Source organism: Ochotona curzoniae, unplaced genomic scaffold (genome assembly GCF_017591425.1).
Source record: "Ochotona curzoniae isolate NIBS_2020 unplaced genomic scaffold, NIBS_Ocur_1.0 contig_4093, whole genome shotgun sequence".
NCBI classification, from domain to species: domain Eukaryota; kingdom Metazoa; phylum Chordata; class Mammalia; order Lagomorpha; family Ochotonidae; genus Ochotona; species Ochotona curzoniae.
The window spans coordinates 130,333-151,326 of record NW_024466124.1 but is presented as its reverse complement, the minus strand read 5'-3'; the positions used below and the strand labels follow the sequence as shown (position 1 = coordinate 151,326).

General features: G+C 43.3%; 1 protein-coding gene across 1 annotated transcript in view; it reads left to right on the top strand.

Annotated features, from left to right (window-relative positions):
* The window catches only part of ARHGAP31 (Rho GTPase activating protein 31), a 118,217-nt gene that overhangs the window by 87,293 nt on the left and 9,930 nt on the right, over window positions 1-20,994 (top strand). The window contains exons 4-10 of the mRNA XM_040984196.1: window positions 1,593-1,675; window positions 2,856-2,963; window positions 3,640-3,782; window positions 8,094-8,292; window positions 10,839-10,963; window positions 15,358-15,420; window positions 17,633-18,208. Of these exons, the coding sequence (XP_040840130.1) occupies window positions 1,593-1,675; window positions 2,856-2,963; window positions 3,640-3,782; window positions 8,094-8,292; window positions 10,839-10,963; window positions 15,358-15,420; window positions 17,633-18,208 (1,297 nt within the window). The remainder of the gene's footprint in view (window positions 1-1,592; window positions 1,676-2,855; window positions 2,964-3,639; window positions 3,783-8,093; window positions 8,293-10,838; window positions 10,964-15,357; window positions 15,421-17,632; window positions 18,209-20,994) is intronic.

The following is a 20,994-nucleotide window of genomic DNA, read 5'->3' as shown; positions in this document are numbered from 1 at the left end:
TCACTTCTGCTTAGGAAATGAGGCCTGAAATTTTCCATGTGGAGAATTTTAATTGCCTCCTAAAATGATGAACTTCAGTATATATGTTTACTTCAATTAAATTTCAAGAAAATAAAGAGGAAAAAGTTGATGGATACAGTTGGCCAAAGTAAGGAGTGCCTACTGTGTGCCAGGTAATGTTGTGCACAATGGGATTCTTCATATTCCTGAGCTTATAGAGCTTGTACTCCAACACAGGAGACTGACAACTGACAACTTAAGTAGATAACATCCTGCAGTATACATAAAGGTGGAGACAGCTGTGGAGGAAAGAGAGGGCTTGGTAAGTCCATGCCTGGTCAGGAGCATAGAGTCCTCTGAGTTACACTGGAGTATATACAGCGGATGTGGCCTAAAATATGGCCTGGAAAACAGAGAGTGCCCAGTAAAGTTAATTCCCTTCACTTTATCCAGCTTGAAAATTTTGTCATTCTGGAAAATGTCAGCTTCAGTGTTTACTACATACAAGTAGAAAAATGGCAGGTGTATGTAGGTGAATAGGAGTGAACAATTCACATTAAGAAAGCCATCACCACAGTTAGCATCTTAGTATTGTATTACAGGGTTAGTATTTATCAAACTGAGGATACATTGTATAATTATTCCATTCACTACATTCAAGTGTACAACAAGTTCCCAATACTTGGAGGAAATATAAGAGTACTTAGAAAGTTCATGGAAAAAAAGAACTAAGAGATGAGTTGATTTTGGTACAAAATAATTTTTGGTTTCTAAAACATGCATTTCCACGAACTTCTTGAAAACCTGTTGATGTATGTATATTACATCTTTAAAAAGAAAGAAAACTAGGACTACTGCTCCCACACTGGCAGGTCATGAGCACCCACATGCTGCCTTGGGTATGTCGGAGTCTCAGATTGAGGGCAGAACCAGGATCACAGGACTCTGCCCAGGGATTCCTAGCTTGTGAGAGATGAGGTGGACCAGTCTGCAATCACACTACTTGCATGTCATTCCTACCTCCTCTGGAAGGTCCTTAGGCTGCTAGGAGAGCAAAATACCCACACAGGGAATAGTCAGAGAGCAAATCTGGGCAGGGTCACTGTGCTGTAGGGACAAAACTTAGCCCACCAAGGAAAGCATGTCTTCCCTACTTCCTAGGACCTAGGACAGGTAGCAACTGAGTGTTTAAGATATCTGGATAGTCACAGGTGAGGTGAGGACTGGCTAATTATATCCATAAGATAGACAGTTGAATATAGCCATACCACCCTGTCATCTCTCTCACCTTATCTCTGTTTACTTATCTCCAAGTGAGAGTCTCTGACTCCCTGTGCTGCATGAGACACACCAAGACCCTACAGATTCCTACTCAACCATCTGAAAATCCAAGGATACTCCCATCACTGAAAGCATACACTGTGACAAATGAACCTCCAGTTGGTCGTTTTCATGGAAACACATGCCATCTGGAAGGGCAACCTCTGGGCATAGCAGTGAGCCTGCAGAATCAGAGGCTTGCGCAATGCCAGCCTACACAAGTGGATGTCCACGCATGTCCTCACTGGCCTGTTTCATGTTCTTCTCCATAGGCGGCTGTGTCACATTGCCCAGAAGAAGGCCGACTGGCCAGAATCCAAAATGTTATCCAGGAACTTCCCCCATCCCATTATAGGTAAGAACCCTTGGGAAAGGAAATGTCCATGTGATACAATACCAAAGCAGCAAGCTAGCATTACAAGAAAAGGAGCAAATTCAGGAGACAGTGGCTTTCCTGGGGGGCAGCTGATGCTGGCGGCCACAAGGCTCTCCAGGGCTCCACAGGCAGTCAGCCTCACAGTGACATCCTTGGTTCTCACAGATTCACAGCATTATACAAACCTGTGGGAACCCAGGTGGTTTTTAACCAACTGATCATAGCTCTTGAGCACTTGGCTAACTGATCCTCTACTTGCTTAGCAGTACCATCCTTTACATCATGCCATCTTTTTATGAGTCCCTCATTTTACCACCTCCCAGTTGCCTACAGCTGCCCAATTTTTTAAAGATTTGTTTATTTTTATTAGAAAGGTGCATATACAAAGGGGAAGAGAGAGTCAGAGGAAGATATTCTGTCCAATGATTCACTCCCCAAGCGACCACAACGGCTGGAGCTGAGCTAATCTGAAGTCATGAGCCCAGAGCTTCTTCTGGGTCTCCCATGCAGATGCAGGGTCCCAAAGTTTTGGGTCATCCTCAACTGCTTTCCCAGGCCACAGGCAGGCAGCTGGATGGGAAGTGGTGCCACCGGGATTAGAGCCTGCACCCATATGGGATCCCAGGCGTGTTCAAGGCGAGAACTTTAATTGCTACACTACTGCGCCAGGCCCACAGCTGCCCATTGTTTACACAGGGACAGATTTTGATGTGGTATAAGAAGAAATTCCTAGCAGTATTAAATATTTTGTGTGTATGAAATGAGGCCCTTAAACAAGTACCTGCAGCCCAAAGAAATCTTTCTTGGAAGACACTCCCCAAAAGAGAGCATTTTTCCAGGTTGTGTGGCAACGATTCTGCCCCCCTGTGAAAGGTTCTCAGAGGTGCTATAACTGTCTGAGTTTATTTCTGGCTGGTTTTCTATGGGTCTCAGTTAATATCTCACAAGACCGTCTCCCTTCCTCTCCTGAAACCAGTATGCCTATGGCTGAGAAAATTATTTCCATCAATCTTGATATCTTCCCACTATTCCTTCAAAATCCATAAGATAGAAAATATTTAGAACCTCTCATAGCCAAACTTAGAATTATCTCCAGATGTCATGCACTAAAGTTACTTACTTTGTTTAAAAAAAAAAAAAAAAAACTGAATCTTTCCAGGACCTTGGAATACTTGATTCGCCACCTGGCACGCATCGCCTCCTTCAGCAGCCAGACCAACATGCATGCCAGGAACCTGGCTCTGGTGTGGGCCCCAAACCTCCTCAGGTAACCACTTCATCTTCTCACCACCTCAGTGGGCTAAGGGAAGCTCGCCAATCGAAATAAAGATGGTATTCTTCAAATCTGAAGCCCCTTCAAGACAAGCTTGCAGCTAAGTGGTCATTTGTATCATATATGAATTAAAAGTGATTTCCACATCCTAAGATCTTTGCCCACTTACTTGGAATCACTCCTTTCCAGTGGTGTTTGCGAGCTGGTTCCAGGGTTTCACTGATACAATATTTGCTATTTCCTGAAAAGGACTTTCTTAGTTTTGGGGCTTACTGGCAGGCATTTCATGGCTTTGGAGGGTCAGAGTGATTCATAACTGGCTATAACCTGACTCATCTACTTCATGTTGCTTCATAAATGATGACTTTCCTAATTGTGAGTGATTCTATAAAAGGGAAGAATTAATTTCTGTGTATTTATAGAGTAACATTTATAACCTTGTAATTTATAGCACTTGGTAAATTGTTTGAATTTTAGATATCAGGTAAATTGTGTTGTATTTCAAAGCCCTTTAGGCAGTCCATTTAATTGGTCTCAAGTAGTTAAAACATTCAGCAAATTAATAGACTATGTACATTTAGGAAATGAAAATTGTGCAAAAGGCTCACGGGTTCTCCCGCTGCCTCAGTTGCAAAACAGACTCACCCTCTGTGTTTTCCCTGTGGTTCAGGTCTAGAGAAATTGAAGCCACTGGTTGCAATGGGGACGCAGCCTTCCTTGCAGTCCGGGTCCAGCAGGTGGTGATTGAGTTCATATTGAATCACGTGGATCAAATCTTTAACAGTGGTGCACCTGGTTCTCTACAGAATGACGGTACTGACTCATCCTGGTGTATACCACGTTTCCTCTGCCCTTCCCTCCCCTGGTCATCCTATCCTTTTTTCTTGTCCCAGTGTTAAAACCCAAGAGTGAGTTTGTTTCTAGCTGAATATTGCCTGTGTATGCAAGCTAACAACTCTGTGTCAGTGTCTGGAGGCAGTGCCTGCCTATGTACTTCTGTATATGTGAAGTGAAGATACGATGTTGTACATGTAGCTTTTGAATGTTTCTGATAAATTGCATGCATGTCCTATCCCGTGCATGTGCTGTGGTGCGATAGAACTGGCATAGGGTTCCACTAGTTTTAGTGAGTTCTTAAGCTCTTGAGTTATTATGTAAAGGCATCTGGAACATTATTCTGTTTAACTGATCTTTTTCATCCTTATTATAATATTTCAAAAGACCTTTATACCTTTGCCTAGAAGTCTTTAAAAAGTCAGAGGTAGTGTGTTCCTTCTGACCAGTATTTTCACAATACATTCTCTGAAAGCTTTCCTCAAATACTTTATTTCTCTCTGCCCCCAGCTCTAGTTGAGTGTGTGTTTGTGGGCATCCCATAATGACATAATGAACACTAGGAGTGAATTGGCTTAAGTTGCTTAATCTCCTGTGGGTGCAGTTTATGAAAACCAGAAATCCAGCTGATCTACAAGTCTGTGTAATAACCATTTGTGTATGAGAGTGGTTTCTCCACATTAGGATGCATAACAGTCACCTGATGGGCTTGTTAAACCACAGATTTCAGTCTCACCATTTCTGGTTCAGCATGTCCCGAGTGCAACTGACAATTTGGAAATTCTAAAAAATTTCCAGGTAATGTTGGTGCTGCAGGTCATAGTCCACATAAAGTACTGAGGGAGTCTGGAGAACCATGTCTTTAAAGTATTTGTAGGTTTATTAAGTGTTTTGTTCCTATTCAACTAATATATTTGGACAAACCTATATAGTCATCAAAATCATTAATTGCAATCAATATCAAATTTCAGTTCCTACTATAATTATTCCTTTCCTCACCTGCCTAACACTCTATATGGTTTATAGTTTTTATTGTATCTGAAAAAACTTTTATTTAGATAAAGCTCATGTTAAACGTAGCATTTTAACTATTTTCAGATGTAAACTTCTGTGGTTTTAGTATAGCTCACAGGATTGTACAGCCATCTCACTCTCTCATTCCAGAATATTTTCATCACTCTAAAGAAACCTCATACACATTCCAGAATTTTCCTTTCCCTCAAGTCCTGGAAACCACTAATCTATTTTTTTATTTCTATGAACTTCCTATTCTGAACATTTGATATAAATAGAATCATGCAATGTGCGGTCTTTTGTGACTAGCTTGTTTCACTTGCATATGTTTTCAAAATTCATCCATGTTGTTGAATGATAAGTACCTATGACTAATAAGAGTCTATTAAATATATATATATATGTGTATATATATATATATATACTACATTTTGTTTATTCATTCATGAGTCCATGGGCATTTGGGTTATAAATTTTCACCCACTTACTGTAAATATTCATATACATGTGTATGGAACAGTGCAGAGATAAAGAATTCTTTTATCCATAGGTTCACTCCCCTAGTGCCTACAAAAACCAGGGCTGGATCAGGCTGAAATCAGGAGCTGAGTTCCATCTGAATGCTGTAGGTAGACAGCAGGGACTCAAGCTTTTGAGCTGCCCTCCAGGATTCATTAACAGAAGTAGAGATGCTAGGGCTTGGATTGGAACTCCAGTATGAGATGCCAGCATCCCAAGTGGGGCTCAACCTGATGTACCACCACACCTGCCCCAGTCCTTACTTCTTAATTCTACAGCACTGGGGATTAGATTTCCACATATGAATTTTGGGAGAACACAAACACTGGCAAAAGTCATAGAATCCAGTATCTTTCCTTGATGGATAAAATCACCAACTGCGGAGATTCATTATCTGTAAGAGTCACTAAAAAAGTATGTGTTGAATACCCACAGCATTCCAGACATCTTCATACACTACACAAAATGGCTGAAGTCTCGCTCTGAATGGGGCTACAGCCTGATTGGGAAGACAAGCAATATATAAGTTTACAACTCAGTGCATTATCATTTCAAAGATAGGAGATATCAAGAAGAAGCCCAGAACAATATCCTGTGATCAGAGACTTGGGGAGGGGGTTTATTTGGAGACAAAGTAGTCATGGACTCTTAAAGATTTATTTTTATTATGTTTTTATTGGAAAGGCAGATATACAGAGAGGAGAGACAGGCAGGAAGATCTTCCGTCCGATGATTCACTCCCCAAGTGAGCGCAACGGCCGGTGCTATGCCGACCCGAAGCCAAGAGACTCTTCCGGGTCTCCCATGCGGGTGCAGGGTCCCAAAGCTTTGGGCTGTCCTTGACTGCTTTCCCGGGCCACAGGCAGGGAGCTAGATAGGAAGTGGGGCTGCCGGGACAGAACCGGAGCCCATATGGGATCCTGGCATGTGCAAGGCGAGGACCTTTAACCACTGCACCACCACGCCGGGCCCAGTAGTCATGGACTCTTAAGAAATAAGACCTAAATGGCACAGGAATTAATCAATGAGAATCTGGGGAACAAATGTTCCAAAGACAGAGAACAAGGAATGTAAAAGCTCTGAGGTAGAAATTAGCCTAAAGTATTGCAGAAAGTCAGCCAGTGTAGCTAGAGCCATTATGGTCTCTAAAATGGAGCACTACACGTTAGAGTACTGCACACTTTTATAACTTTTTAAAAGATTTATTTATTTTTATTGAAAGGCAGACATACAGAGAAAAGGAGACACAGAGAGGAAGATCTTCCAACCACTGGTTCACTCCCCAAGTGGCATCAATGGCCAGAACTGAGCCAATTTGAAAACGGGAGCCAGGAGCTTCTTATGGGTCTCCGACGCAGGTCCATGGTCCCGAGGCTTTGGGCCATCCTCGACTGCTTTCCCAGACCCCAAGCAGGGAGCTGGATGGGAAGTGGAAAAATAGGGATCAGAACTGGCGCCCATATGGGATCCCAGTGATGCAAGGTGAAAACTTTAGCTAGTAGGCTACCGTACCAGTCCCCAGGTTCTTTTTTTTTTTTTTAATGTATTGATTTAAGTGTTTATTTTCATTTATTTGAAAGGAAGTTTGAGATACCCATATCCCATATCAGAGTGTCAGTTTGACTCCCAGCTATTTTGTGCTTCTCATCCAACTTCCTGCTGGTGTGCTTGAGAGGCAGTGCATGATGGCCCCCATGTGAGACTCAGTGGAATTCCTGGCTCACTTCAGTCTGGTCTAGCCCCAGCTGTTGTATGCATTCAGGGACTGTACCAACATTCAAAAGATCCATATGTGTGTCTGTCACTGTCTTTCAAAAAAAATTAGTTCTTAGTCTCAGTTGCTCCAAGATGAGTCTTTTTCACATCATTAGAAGTTTCAGAAAACTACAAGCATCACCAAATATAGACTAGGAACAAACTTAAACTTCATTGTTCACTGAGATCTGTTTCTCAGCTTTAGCACTCTTGATATTTAGTGCTGAGCAGTTCTCCGTGTGGGACACTGAGGTGTGTGTGTTAGTACTATAAGCAGCATCCCTACCTACTGACACAACATCGCTGACAGTCAAAAGAGCTGTCTCCAGATATTGCCAAGTGCCCCTGGCTGGGGTGGGTGCACAAAATTGCCCAAGTTGAAGACCATTGACTTGGAGAAAACTGGCAACCCTATGTAGTGTTGATTTAGATCATGACTCCCATTCCTAAAAAAAAAAAAATACCACAAAATGCAAAGAGGTTATCTTTGTACAGCAGATGATGAAGTAATGAATAAAAAGCCTCCTAACTTTTAAGGAATAGTACATGCTATAAAACGTCTTTTTCCTGTAGAGATAGATGTGTGGATGATCTATGGAAAGGAGAGACTCCAACTCTAAATTACCTTGGAGCGCATGTCCTCCAGCTGTGGGGAGAAGGATCGGTCTCCTCTGCCTTACACTACCTGAGTTAGGTTACCTCTGAGGCTGGACGGCCATTCCCTTCTGACCAAAACACTAGGTATGGGGACTTCCAAGCTATTACTGTGGCCCACTTTAAGTGCGCAGTAAATCTGTCATGTAAATGAATATATGGCCCTTGTCTGATTTGGAAGCAGGTAACCTCCTAAAGACCCTCTTACTCCTGGGTCAGGAGAGCTATCAAGTTCCTCAGGCCCCATCACACCCCGGTGAAGCCAAAGCTGGCACCTGTCTTCTGTGGGATCTGGATGGATCCATTCACAGGCTCCTCCCTGACTGAGGTCTTCTCTTTCCTTTATAGAAAACCGACCCATCATGAAGAGCCTGACCCTGCCAGCCCTTTCCCTGCCTATGAAGCTGGTGAGCCTGGAGGAAGCTCAAGCCCGCAGTCTGGCCACCAACCACCCTGCTCGAAAGGAAAGGAGGGAGAACAGCCTGCCTGAGATTGTCCCCCCCATGGGCACCCTCTTCCATACTGTCCTTGAGTTACCAGACAATAAGTAAGTGGTATTCTTTCTGGGAGATGGGTGAGTGGAGGAGGACACAGGGCAGGTATACAGTCTCAGGGATGCGGTGGTAGTGTGGCTACAGGTGCAGTAAAGATTGGGGTGTAAGAAAACATTTGAGAAGAGAATTGAGCTGTTCCTACAGCTCTGTCTCATCAGCATTTGGTACCTTTGCTGTCTGTACCAAAGTTACGTTACAGACCCTGATTCCCCTACCAGAGACCCCAGGCATGTACATGGGGTTGGGATTCACAGGGTTCCTATCACAAGTCAGGATTCAAATCCCTACCCTGAATCTATACAAAAGAAGCTGGGCATTTTTTTAAAAAAAAGGATTTATTTATTTTTATTGAAAAGTAAGATTTTACAGAGAAGGAGAGACATAGAGAAAGATCTTCCATCTGCTGGTTCACTCCCCAAGTGGCCACAATACGCAGAGCTGAGCTGATCCGAAGCCAGGAGCTTCTTCCAGATCTCCCACATGGATGCAGGGACCCAAGGCTTTCCCAGTCCACAAGCGGGGAGCTGGATGGGAAGTAAAGCAGTCAGAACATGAACTGGTGCCCACAAAAGATCCTGGTACACGTAAGGCAAGGACTTTAGCCACTGGGCTACTGTGCCAGGCTCAAGGCTTGGAATTTATAAAAGAAAGCTTACACAGAATAAAAAATTGGCCCCTCTCCCCACTCCAAACTCCCATGTGACGTTACTAGAGGCACAGAGATGAATCTCAGGGAAGAAGACAAGTTCACAAATGACATCACTCTAGGCCAAGAGCCGTAGGTGAACAGCAACTGGGACAAGCATCCTCTTGGCTTCCCCTCCGAAACAAATCAGCCCTTCTTTGCATTGGTGGGAGAGCCCTCTCCTCATTTAGCCATCTTGCTTCCTCCATTACAATATTGGTTTTGCCCCCTCTTTCATAGCCCACAGTAGAAGGAGGCAGTAACGAAAGCATTAGTCCTTCTTTCAAGTAGATGGTAGGTAAAGGTTGCAAGCAGGCTTTTCATTAGAGGATGCATTCGTCCCTGTTTGGTCAGTGAGAAGAAGCATGAAACAGGAGCTTTGTCTCAGTGTCCTCCCAAGGAAGGAAAGGCCTGCACGCTGCACACCTAGGGGAGGCACCTGCTTTGGGAACGATCTGCCCAGAAACCCCTCCCGTTCCTGGGATGTGTGCTTCACGTCCACCGCTCCTCTTACTGAAAAACTGGAGAGTACAATTTGCCCTCAGGAATCAGGGAGAGAGCCTTGAAAAAAACTATTATGAGCATTTTTTCTGTGCTTCCAAACACACTTGGAGTTCACCATACCCCAAGTTATTCCACTTTATGATGTGTATCCTAAGGTTAAGTGCTCAAAAAAGAACAGGCCAAGTGCAAAAGAAACTACTGAACAGTTGCACTCTCATCTCAAATTGGGCATAAAAACACACTGGGCATGAGATGTGGAAGTTCTCTGAGAACCCTGCAGAGGAAAAGTTCTCAGTGGGGCACACAGGTTGCACAGTTTCAACCTGGAACTTCCTGAAACACAGTGACTGGGCTGAGCCACAGCAAAGCACTGCCTCTGTGGTGACCCCTGGTGGTGTGACCCAGTCTAGTGGTGTCCAGTCACAGAAGCCACCTGGTGTGAGGCAAAGCTGGAGAGGCCCTCCCCTCTGCCTTCCATGGAACTGACCACTGATGGAAGGCAGCAGGCTGCAACTCTGCCAGTGGCACCAGGCCAGACTTTATTCCAGTTCTGCTTCCTTATCCAAACCTTTTCAGTGCATGAAAGTTGTAGCTTTCTCATGTGGCTGTCCTGGCAGTAGGCCCACATTGCAGGATGCCTATCAAGACTGAAAACTTGGGCCTGGCTCTAGGGCTCAGTAACGAAATCTTTGCCTTGAAAGTGCTGGGATTTTATAGGGGTGTCGATTTGTGTCCTGGCTGCTCCATTTCCCATCCAGCTCCCTGCTCCTGGCATGGAAAAGCAGCGTAGGGTGTCCCAAAACCTTGGGACCCTGCACCCATGTGGGAGATCTGAAAGAAGTTCCTGGCTCCTGGCTTCGGATCAGCTCAGCTCTGGGCATTGCAGTCACTTGGGGAGTGAACCAGCATACAAAAGATCTTTCTGTCTCTCTTTCTGCAAATCTGCCTTTCTAAGAATAAATAAATCTTATTAAAAAAAAAAAAAAGATTGAAGTCTACCATCTGTAGTTTTTATGCCCCTGAAAGACTGGCATCTTTGACATCTCAGGACTAGAATCGCCAGGACTGGTGCCTGCGGCTGAGGCTCCCCGTGATTGCAACCTGTGAACCTCCATCTGGACCTATGATACAGGAGGCCTCTGCCTCTTGTCCTCGGGCCTGTGGTCTTAACCCCTGCTCATGTATCCCTAGACAGAGTAAGAACTCGGGCTTTAGATAGGAATTTCCTGAGATAGCAGAGCCAGTCATAACTGTAAACATTACTGGAATACTTTTTTTTTTTTGTCACTTTAAAGGTTTCCTTGAAATAACTGATTCTCAAACTAATCTTTTGTGCCTTAACTCTTTCAGGAGAAAGCTTTCCAGTAAATCAAAGAAGTGGAAATCAATATTTAATCTGGGACGTTCTGGATCAGATTCCAAGTCCAAGCTGAGTAGAAACGGGAGTGTGTTCGTGAGAGGGCAGCGGCTCTCAGGTAGGGTTCTGCAGCAGTGGTGTTTCATGGCTTACGGACTGTTGGCCAGCTCTGTGTCTTAAACCTTTGACTTGACCACATCAGACTCGCTAGAAAGAAACATATGCATTCACTAGGGCTCTTTTTTGGAAATAATTGTTGACTCTGAAAAAGTTATATTAATAGTACCCAGAGAATCTGTATTCCCTTCATGAAGCTTCCCTTAAAGCTAACCTCTTATATAACTATAATACAATTAACCAAGCCAAAAGTTAATAATAGAGTACTTCCCCCTGCTTATCTGTGGTTTTGTTTTCTATGGATTCAGTTACCCTTGATCAACTTACATCTAAAAATAGTAGGTGGGAAATTATAGGAATAAACAAATCTCAAGTTTTTAGTTTCACCCTACTCTGAGAAGCATGATGAAATCCTGTGCTGCTATGTCTTACCCTAGATGTAAATCATCCCTTTGTCCAGCAAATGCACCTGTGTATATGACCTGCCTATTAGTCACCTGCAAGATGTCTCGTTTATCACATCAACTGTTGAGATATCACAGCACTTGTTTTCAAGTAATCCTTATATGGTAGCCTGATTCCACATTACAATGCCTACATTACATACCTCACATCCTCTCATTACTTCGGCATCATTTCATTATATAGCATCACAACAAGAATGAGAATAGCACAAAAAAATATCTTAGAGAGCCCGGCGCTGTGGCCTAGTGGCTAAAGTCTTCGCCTTGAACATGCCAGGATCCCATATGGGCACCGGTTCTAATCCTGGCCGCCCCATTTCCCACCCAACTGCCTGCCTGTGGCCTGGGAAAGCAGTCGAGGATGGCCCAAAGCCTTGAGATCCTGCACCCACGTGGGAAGCCCAGAAGAGCTCCTGGCTTCAGATCGGCGCAGTACCTGCCTTTGTGGTCACTTGAGGGAGTGAATCATCAGACCAAAGATCTTTTTCTCTTTCTGTCTGTATATTTGACTTTGCAATAAAAATAAATAAATCTTTTTAAAATCCCATCATTTTAGAAAGACCACATTCACAAAACTTTTACTACAATGTGGTATAATGATCCCATTTTCAAATTACTGTTATTACCCTCACTGTGCCTAAATTATTTATTAAGCTTTATCTTAGCTACATATAGGAAAGTACTTGGAAAATGGAACTAGAAGATAAGTTTTATCTTGATGCCAAAAAAAAAATGTTGAAGTCCATGTATATGAGGGTTCTTCAAAAATTTTATGGGATCTGGCATGATGGCTCAATCCTCACCTTGCAAGTGTCAGGATCCCATAAGGGCACCAGTTCATGTCTCAGCTATTCCACTTGCCATTCAGCTCCCTGCTTGTGGCCTGGGAAAGCAGCAGAGGTTGGTCCAAAGCCTTCACCTGCATGGGAGACCAGAAAGGGGATCCTGGCTTTGGATTGGCTCAGCTTCAGCCATTGCGGCCATTTGTGGAGTGAACCAGACGATGAAGGGTCTTTATCTTTCTTCTCCATAAATCTGATATGGCTTTCCAATAAAAATAAATGAATCTCAAAAAAAGAAAGAAAGTTTTAGGAAAATATGTATTATTTTAAAACATGAATGGAATTCAAATTTTTGATCAAAGTAAATTATCATTTTAAAAGCTTTTATTTATCCTATTATTTTCTTTTGAAAGGCAGAGTAAAGATGGCAGATTGCCACAGGTCTAAGATAAACACAAACAAGATTCTCAAAGATGAATTTGAGGGGAAGAGGACCCAATAAAAAAACTCCTGTGCATATCAAAGAGAGAATTTCTATGTTAGAATCAGAAATTTTTTAAAAAGTACTTGGATTTGCCAAGTAATGAAAAGTTCAAAAAGCCACAAAATAGAACAAAAATGAAGTAAATGATTTTCTTGGAGTTTGTCTTAGGAAGCTACCCACCCCGGTGTGGATTTCAAAAGGAACACATGTAAGGTTTTGAATAGACCAAATGGTGGGACATTCACAGAATTAGCAAGGTATATCCCTGTCAGGGGTTCTCCACATAGTTCATACTCACCATGATTGTGACTCATTTGTGGGGAGATACAGATAAAGGATTTTACCAATATTTAGAAAATTGAACAGAGATTTTTAATATATATAAGAAAAAATTGAGTACTAACTGAATGATCATGTATACTTTGAAGTGTCCCAGATACTTAATTTTGAATCCGCCCTAAGTTCTCCTCATAATGTTAAGGAGGAAGGGTTCCTTCAAAGTGATTCCTTCTGAGCAGAGAAATTCCAAGGCTGTAGTGATGTAGTAGTTCTGGGCCTTTACCTTGGAGAAAAGTATCTAAGGGAGGGACTTGATGACACAAAAACTGCCAGCAAACTAGGGAGTGTACTTCCATGAGGCCAGACCAAGATCCCAGACAGAAAAATAAAATCTAAACATAGGCATGGGCCAAGGGGTCCTGAGCTCTTACCTGCTATGCAGGAAAGAAATCAAGAAATCCGTGGGAACTGTTACTGACAGCCTTAGCTCTGGCTGCTGCTGGGAATATCACAGCCGCACAGAACTGCAGCAGGGGAAGGAGGATCCCGCACCAAAAGTGGACATTGGCAGCCCCAAAATACCCACCCGTGACACTCAGGGACACTTAGTCATCACCCTTCAAAATCAACACACAGGAGCTGGAGAAGTCCAAAAATGCAATTTCCAAAAGCCAAAGGCAATAAGTGTCCAGAATACACAAGTGGAGGGTTAGTGGCCATGTGTTTTAGGATAATAGCTCAGCTCATGAACTTGTGAAAATAGCAAATCTTCAAATGATAAGAATTCTGGCATATTACTGAATGTAAGGGGATGGAAGGCAATCTGATGTTGCCAAGAATTTTACAGATGGCAGCAGCGTCCGCCCACAGCAGGCATGGTAGGTCAAAGAGAAACCTCAATCTTGGAACCCTGGTGCTAATTCAGAACCTTCCAGAAAATACAGACAAAAGTTAGCATGGGTTGGGGCCAATTCTCCCTGCTTGTAGAACTGTCTTCTGTCTCTCCATTCATGCTGATCACTGGATGGTCCTGAATAGCAGCAACATTAGACAGTATTTTTTTTTTATCGGCTACTTACTGTGTTTTAGTTTAGTACAACATAATCACGTTGTAATCCTTGCTCATTTAACACTCGCAGCAGCTCTAGTTGTCCTCAACACATGAAAAATACCGATTTAGGGAAGACAAGCTACTCATCTGAAGTCATATAGCCCAAAAGCAATAAAAGTTTGACTTCAAATCCAGAGCTGTCAAAACTCACCTTCTGCTAGCTTCCAGAGTGTCCCTTCTTTTTTCCTTGCTATCAAGTCTGGGCTAGTAGGATAACCCCTGTAGCCAGTTCAACTCCCTGAAGAGATAATGTTTGTGAACCTGTGTGGCTTTGTCCATTTTCTGTTGCTGTAATAGAATTCCCAAGGCCATGCGGTTTATAAACCAGATCTGTTTTCATTCATGATTTTGGAGCCTGGAAGTCCAAGAGCAATGCTCAGCTTCTGGTGGAGGGCCTCATACTGCTTCAACTCATTGCACAAAATGGAAAGGAAGTGAGTACACACAGAAGAGAGAGAAAAGGGGACCAAACTCCTGCAAGAAAGACATTACTCCATTCATAAGGACTTTTCTTCATGCCCAAGACACCTCCCACCAGACCGCATCCCAGATAATACTGCATTGAAGAATTATGTTTGTAACACAGGACTTTGGGGGCACATAAACTATAATAATGTCTAATAGTATGCCTACTGTTAAGTTCTTTACTTGTTTAGACCACACTTTTCCAAGAAACCTGCTAAGGTAGTTTACAAGGATTCATAAAGTATACCAGGGATATAGCAAATGTTGAAAAAAAAATTGCCTGAAATCTGTTTCAGGGTGAGGTTTGTGGGTGAGATCTCAGTGGGGGAGCGGCCAGTCTGCAGACTTCAAGGGACAGAGCTGTACCAGTGGAGGAGGGTGACTCCACTTCCCTTGGTCCCTCTCACCTTTTGTATCAACTTCCTGGGAGATGAGAGACATGGCTGCAGCCAAGAGTCCTGCTTTCTCGCTCTCCCCTGCCTGACAGGAGGGGTTGCCTGAAGCTCCACCAAGTCAGCCTTGAACACTCTTGGCAAGAAAATTGGCTTTAGGATTCCTCATTTTCTAATAACTACTTGGCAAAATTGCAATTTATCTTTCTTTGTAAAAATAATGAAGTATTATCTTATAAATGCTCTAGATTTGTAAGATTCATCCCACTGAGGAAGTATGAATCTAGAGCAGAGTGGGATAGTGTTTTCTAAAGGGACAGATTGTAAACATTTGAAAAACTTTTGTAAAGAAATTTCTCTGCTGTTCTGATCTATTATTCTGGAAGCTTCCTCTTACCGTGTTTTTGTTTGTCTTTAGTGGAAAAGGCTACTATCCGACCAGCTAAAAGCATGGATTCCCTGTGTTCGGTACCTGTTGAAGGTGAGATTTTAATTTCTGAGCTGGGGATTGCAACCGAGAGACTGGAGCTCACACCTGCCTTCATCAGTTCCTATGCCTGTTCATCTGTAATCATGATCGCACACAACCACCTCATCTGTCCTTGCCTTGACCCCTCCCAAACCCATGGGGTTCACACAATTCTTGCTGTATTCCCTGCCCACCTGCTCCACTAAGCCTAATGTGCATTCTTCCTTCTCAGCACACCTCTAGCCACAGGTATAGAGCACAGCTACATTTCATTCAAACCCAAACAAAATTAAAAAAAAAAAAAGTCAACACCTGAAAACCAAGGCAGGAAATGCTTCCTCCTTGATCAGAAAGAAAAGCCGAAGTACTGGGTTATGCCTCTTAGTTTTACGCCTAGATGCATTAAACTCGAGTTGGGGTGTTTCTGTAAGTGTTAGTAGTTTTTAGTGCAGAATTAAGTCATAATCTTGAGTTGAAGTTTCAATTGTTCACTCATTGTCTATCAGTAAATAGTGATTAGGAGGCTGCTATGTGTTGGACATGTGCGAATTAGTCTCTTTAGTTGTAGATCTAACTGTCAAATGAGGTGACACCTATGGCCAAAGTCAGTTAACTACACTGGTTTTCACAGCTCTAGCCTTAAAAATTGACTTGCCTGTATCTCTTCCTCCTATTTTAGTTAAGTAGCCAGCACACCTTATTACAAGTGATAAGGCTTCAGGCTTCTCTGGCAGCAAACTGTCTCAACTGCTCTTATTTTTGTCCCATGACCTTGAGCCTTTTTAATATGTGACATTTTCTTCTTTAATAAATGGGGCAGGCAAAAACAATATAAGGAATCTTTAGAAAAAAAATTAACTGCACCTATGAAATACTCAGTGACATCTTTTTAAACGGACTTGATACTTTTAACATTTTTTTTCATGTTTATGTTAATCATTTACTTTTACTTGAAACTTCTTAGGGCAGTGCTTTCCCAGTTTTTCAGGATCTACTGTTTCAAAACCCAGGTCATCATGTATATACATTGCATGGATGTTGAGGATGTTGGGCAGGTCATCTAACCTCTAAGACTGTTTTCTTGTGGGTTGAAGGGTATAATTACACTTCTCTGCTAAGGTTAGTCATAGAAATTTTAGACATGATGTTTTGAAAGATGCCCAGCCTCGCACTTAGTGCAAAGTTAGATATTTGTTTCTCATACAGAGTTGTCTTCACTCCTGAGTCAGTCAAGGACTCACTCCTCACAGCTGTGCTTTCTTACAGTCAGCTAAGTTACATTTCCGGTATGTCATCCTCTAAATCAACAGACAGAAGCTGGGGAAGGAGGAGGGCTCTGGCCGAGAACAACATTGGTTTCCTTGATGAAAAATCAAACTCTTATCTGGGTCCATATGCCAGAGAAAACTGAAAACGCTAAACTTTAAAGTTTTAAAATGAAACAAGTCTGTTATTTTGCGCTTGTTGCCTTATTTCCTTTGGGCAAGTATCGTTCTCCCATCTCCCATTTGTCTTTTTTTCATGATTTCCATTTAATACTTGGTAGATGGCAGCTCTGTTTAGCAATCTTAGCAGTGACCTTCTTTTGGAATCTACTGTGCTTGCAAAGTGTAAATACAATAGACTTGGGCCCGGCATAATGGCCTAGTGTCTAAAGTCCTCTCCTTGAACATGCTGGGATCCCATATGGGCGCCGGTTCTAATCCTGGCAGCCCCGTTTCCCCTCCAGTAACCTACTTGTGGCCTAGGAAGGCAGTCAAAGAAGACCCAAAGCCTTGGGACCCTGCACCTGTGTGGGAGACCTAGAAGAAGTTCCTGGCTTCTGCTTCAGATGGGTTCAGCTCCAGCCATTGGGGTCACTTGGGGAGTGAATCATCAGACCGAAGATCTTCCTCTCTGTCTCTCCTCTTCTCTGTATATCTGACTTTGCAATAAAAAGAAGTAAATCTTTAAAAAAAATAAACAATAGATACAGCACAATAGCAAGTGACCCTATCTGAGTATGATCATGGGCATATGAGAAAACACTTTTGTCCTTGTCATTCAGATAGCATGGAGGTGTTTGTACCTCAATGGCTTTGGCTTTATTACAATGCTAAGCCTTTCCAGTATGAGGCTGTCATATGCCTTCTCTTACTGGAAGATCACACAATGTGTGTGTGTGTGTGTGTGTTTACGCACACATACCCGGGCTGCTGATCATGTGCTTATTCTTTCTCACCAGGAAAAGAAACCAAAGGAAATTTCAATCGAACAGTCACCACTGGTGGATTTTTTATTCCAGCAACAAAAATGCACTCAACCAACACTGGCAGTTCATGTGATCTCAGCAAGCAGGAGGGTGAATGGGGCCAGGAGGGGACTCTGGCTGGGGCAGAGGGGGGCTTTGACATGAGCAGTGACCGGAGCCAGCACCAGAGCCCTCAGCCTCGACCCCCACCAGAGCAGCTGAAGGTGTTCCGGCCTGCAGAGGATCTTGAGGGCGAGCAAACAGCCCCAAAGATGCTGGGGATGTTCTACACCTCCAGCGACAGCCCCAGCAAGTCCGTGTTCACCAGCAGTCTCTTTCAGATGGAGCCCTCGCCACGCCACCAGCGCAAGGCCCTGAACATCTCTGAGCCCTTTGCGGTGTCAGTGCCGCTCCGTGTGTCAGCGGTCATCAGTGCCAACAGCACCCCGTGCAGGACACCCCCAAAGGAGCTGCAGTCTCTTTCCAGCCTGGAAGAGTTTTCTTTGCAGGGCTCAGAGGGAGGAGGCTGGCCAGAAGAGGAGAAGGCACTGGTAGCTGAGTCTTCTACAGGTAAAGTAGGGGAGAGAGGGTCTCTTTCCAATGCAAATGATTAAAACCAGACTTGAATTTCCTTAAATAGAGATCTCAAAGACATTTAGGGAAGTGGTTAAGAGTGTGGGTTCTAGGACTAGACTGCTGGTGTGCAAACCTAAGCTCGGCAGTCGGTTCACTGTGTGAACCCCAACAGATAACAAGACTACTTTGCACTCTAGTTTGCTAATCTGTAAAATGCAAATAGTAATGTTTATAATCATCCCTTCTTCACTGTGTTGTAAATATTAAGTTAGCCAGAGGAAGAGATTTGGTGCAGTTTTTAAAGACTGCCTGAGACACCTGCATTCCATGTTTTGTTTTGTTTTGTTTTATTAAAGATTTTATTTATTTGAAAGACAGAGTGGCAGAGAGAGATATTCCAACCACCAATTCACTGCCTTATATGGCCAGAGCTGGGCCAATCTGAAGCTGGGAGCCAGGGACTTTTTCTGGGTCTCCCACACAGGTGGAGGGGCCCAAGGAATTGAGCCATCCTCTACTGCTTTCCCAGGCACATCAACAGAGAGCCAAATCAGAATTGCAGCATCTGTGACATGACCCAGTGCCTTTATAATCCCTTATGTTCCTGGGGCTGCAGAAGTGGCTTAACTCACTGTGCCACAGCACCAGTCCCACATTCCATATTGAAATATCTGGGTTTGAGTTATAACTCTGCTTTTGATTCCAGCTTCCTATTCATGTGCTCACTGGGAAGCAGTGGATGGGAATGCAGGCACAGGGAGTCCCTGTTGCCCATGTGGAAAACCTAGATTGACTTTTAGACTCCTGGCTTCCACCTGGCCAGCCCTGGGTGTTGTGGCATTTGAGGAATGAATCAGCAGATGAAGGGTCTCTGCCTCTTAGATAGATGTGCATGTAAAACATTCAGGACAATGTCTAAGATTAAAATAAACATCCACTTCCAAAGAAAGCAGAAATAAAAGCCCACAGAGTACAGCAAAGAGCTACAACTCATGCAGACTAAGACTCTTCCATGCATCCATGCATCCACTCATCCATCCCTCATTCCTATCTTAATGCTTCAGAGAATAAGGCTTATGACACTAGCAATGAAAAACAGTGCGGGGGAGACTCTGACTGGGCTTTTTTTGGGTCAGATCTCAGCGTTAGACCAATCACTGTTGCCAAACTAACAGACTTCTTATGAATTGAGCAGTTCTTTGATCAAAAACCCAATGTGAGTGACATAAAGCGGAAGTAGGGAAAACCCCGAGGAAAGGATGGCTAACAGTCAAACCAACAAACTCTCCCTGTGGTTTAGTAATGTTTCCATTTCAGTGTATGTTAGCTAACTTTTGTAAATACTTATAATTCTGTGAGGGATATAGACAAGTGTTCTACATATATCATCTCATTTCTCTTTACAACTACCCTGTGAGATATGGGTGGTTGCTATTACCCTCATTTGCTTGCAGAGAAATAAGAAATCTTCCCAATGACTCACAGCAAGGAAATGGAGAAGCCACGATTGAAACCAGACTCCACTGTTCTCCCTCATTTGTTTACTATGGACCTTGGAGCTACAAATAAGACATAATCCTTTCCTACCAGGGAGCTCAAAACTAGAAGGAGACACTGATTTAGCCTTCTCCTTTTTTGATTGAGGGAAGGCTTCAGTACTCAAAGCATCCTAACAGAGGTGTTCAGGACGTGAAGAAAATGCACTCCTCTAGGGAGGGTTCTGGAAAGACTTCTCAGCATTTGTCATGCAGAAACCATGAGAAATGGCATTTTGGACTGAGAGGCAGCTGAGTATTACAGGAAGCTGTAATCAAGGCCCAGTTATTGCTAATTCAAACCCCAGCTTTACAGCATTTTGGCTTCATGACACTGGATAATTGGTTGGCATCTCTGAGCCTTTTTTTTTAGTCTGTAAAGCAGGGGAAACTCCTCTCACAAGTGCTATGGTGATGTCTGAATGGGAGACGGCCCTTCGAGAACCTACCTACCCATGGTCTGGCTCCATAACTATTCAAGATGGGGGCAAGAGGAAAACAGTTCAGAGCGTCCAGTAGGGCTTTGTCTGGAGAATGATTATGGGCAGCTGTAAATGTACCAGGATAAGCAACAAGGGAAGAAGTGGAATCTTCAAGGAACAAAGTGTCTCCAACAACTTTTTTTTTCCTCCCAATAACTTTCGTGGCATTGGTAATCCTCTCCAAAAGAGAAGGTCCCTTGACCCTAAGGGGCATTTCAGAGATTTTCTGTCATCTTTCTTTTTTTATTCTCACACTTTTGAAAAAGATTTGCTTATTTTTACTGGAAAGGCTGATTTACAGAGAGAAGGAGAGACAGAGAGAAAGATCCTCCATCTGCTGGTTCATTCCCCAAGTGGCCACAATGACAGAGCTGAGCTGATCCAAAGCGAAGGAGCCAGGAGCTTTCTCCAAGTCTCTCACACAGATGCCAGGTCCCAAGGCTTTGGGCCATCTGCTACTGCTTTCCCTGGTCACCAGCAGGGAACTGGATGGGAAATGGAGCAGCTGGGACATGAACCAGTGCCCATCTAGGATCACAGTGCTCGCAAGGGGTGGATTAGCCAATTGAGTCATCATACCATCCCCCCTTTTTGTAAATATTTATTTGTGTATTTGTCTGAAAGGCAGAGTGACAGAGACAAGAGAAAGAGCTTCCATTTGTTGGTTCATTCCTCAGCCACAATAACCAGGGTAAAGCTAGGAGTCAGAGGAGAACTTCATCCATATCTCCCAATTGGGTGGTCAGGGCCTTAGTACTTGGGC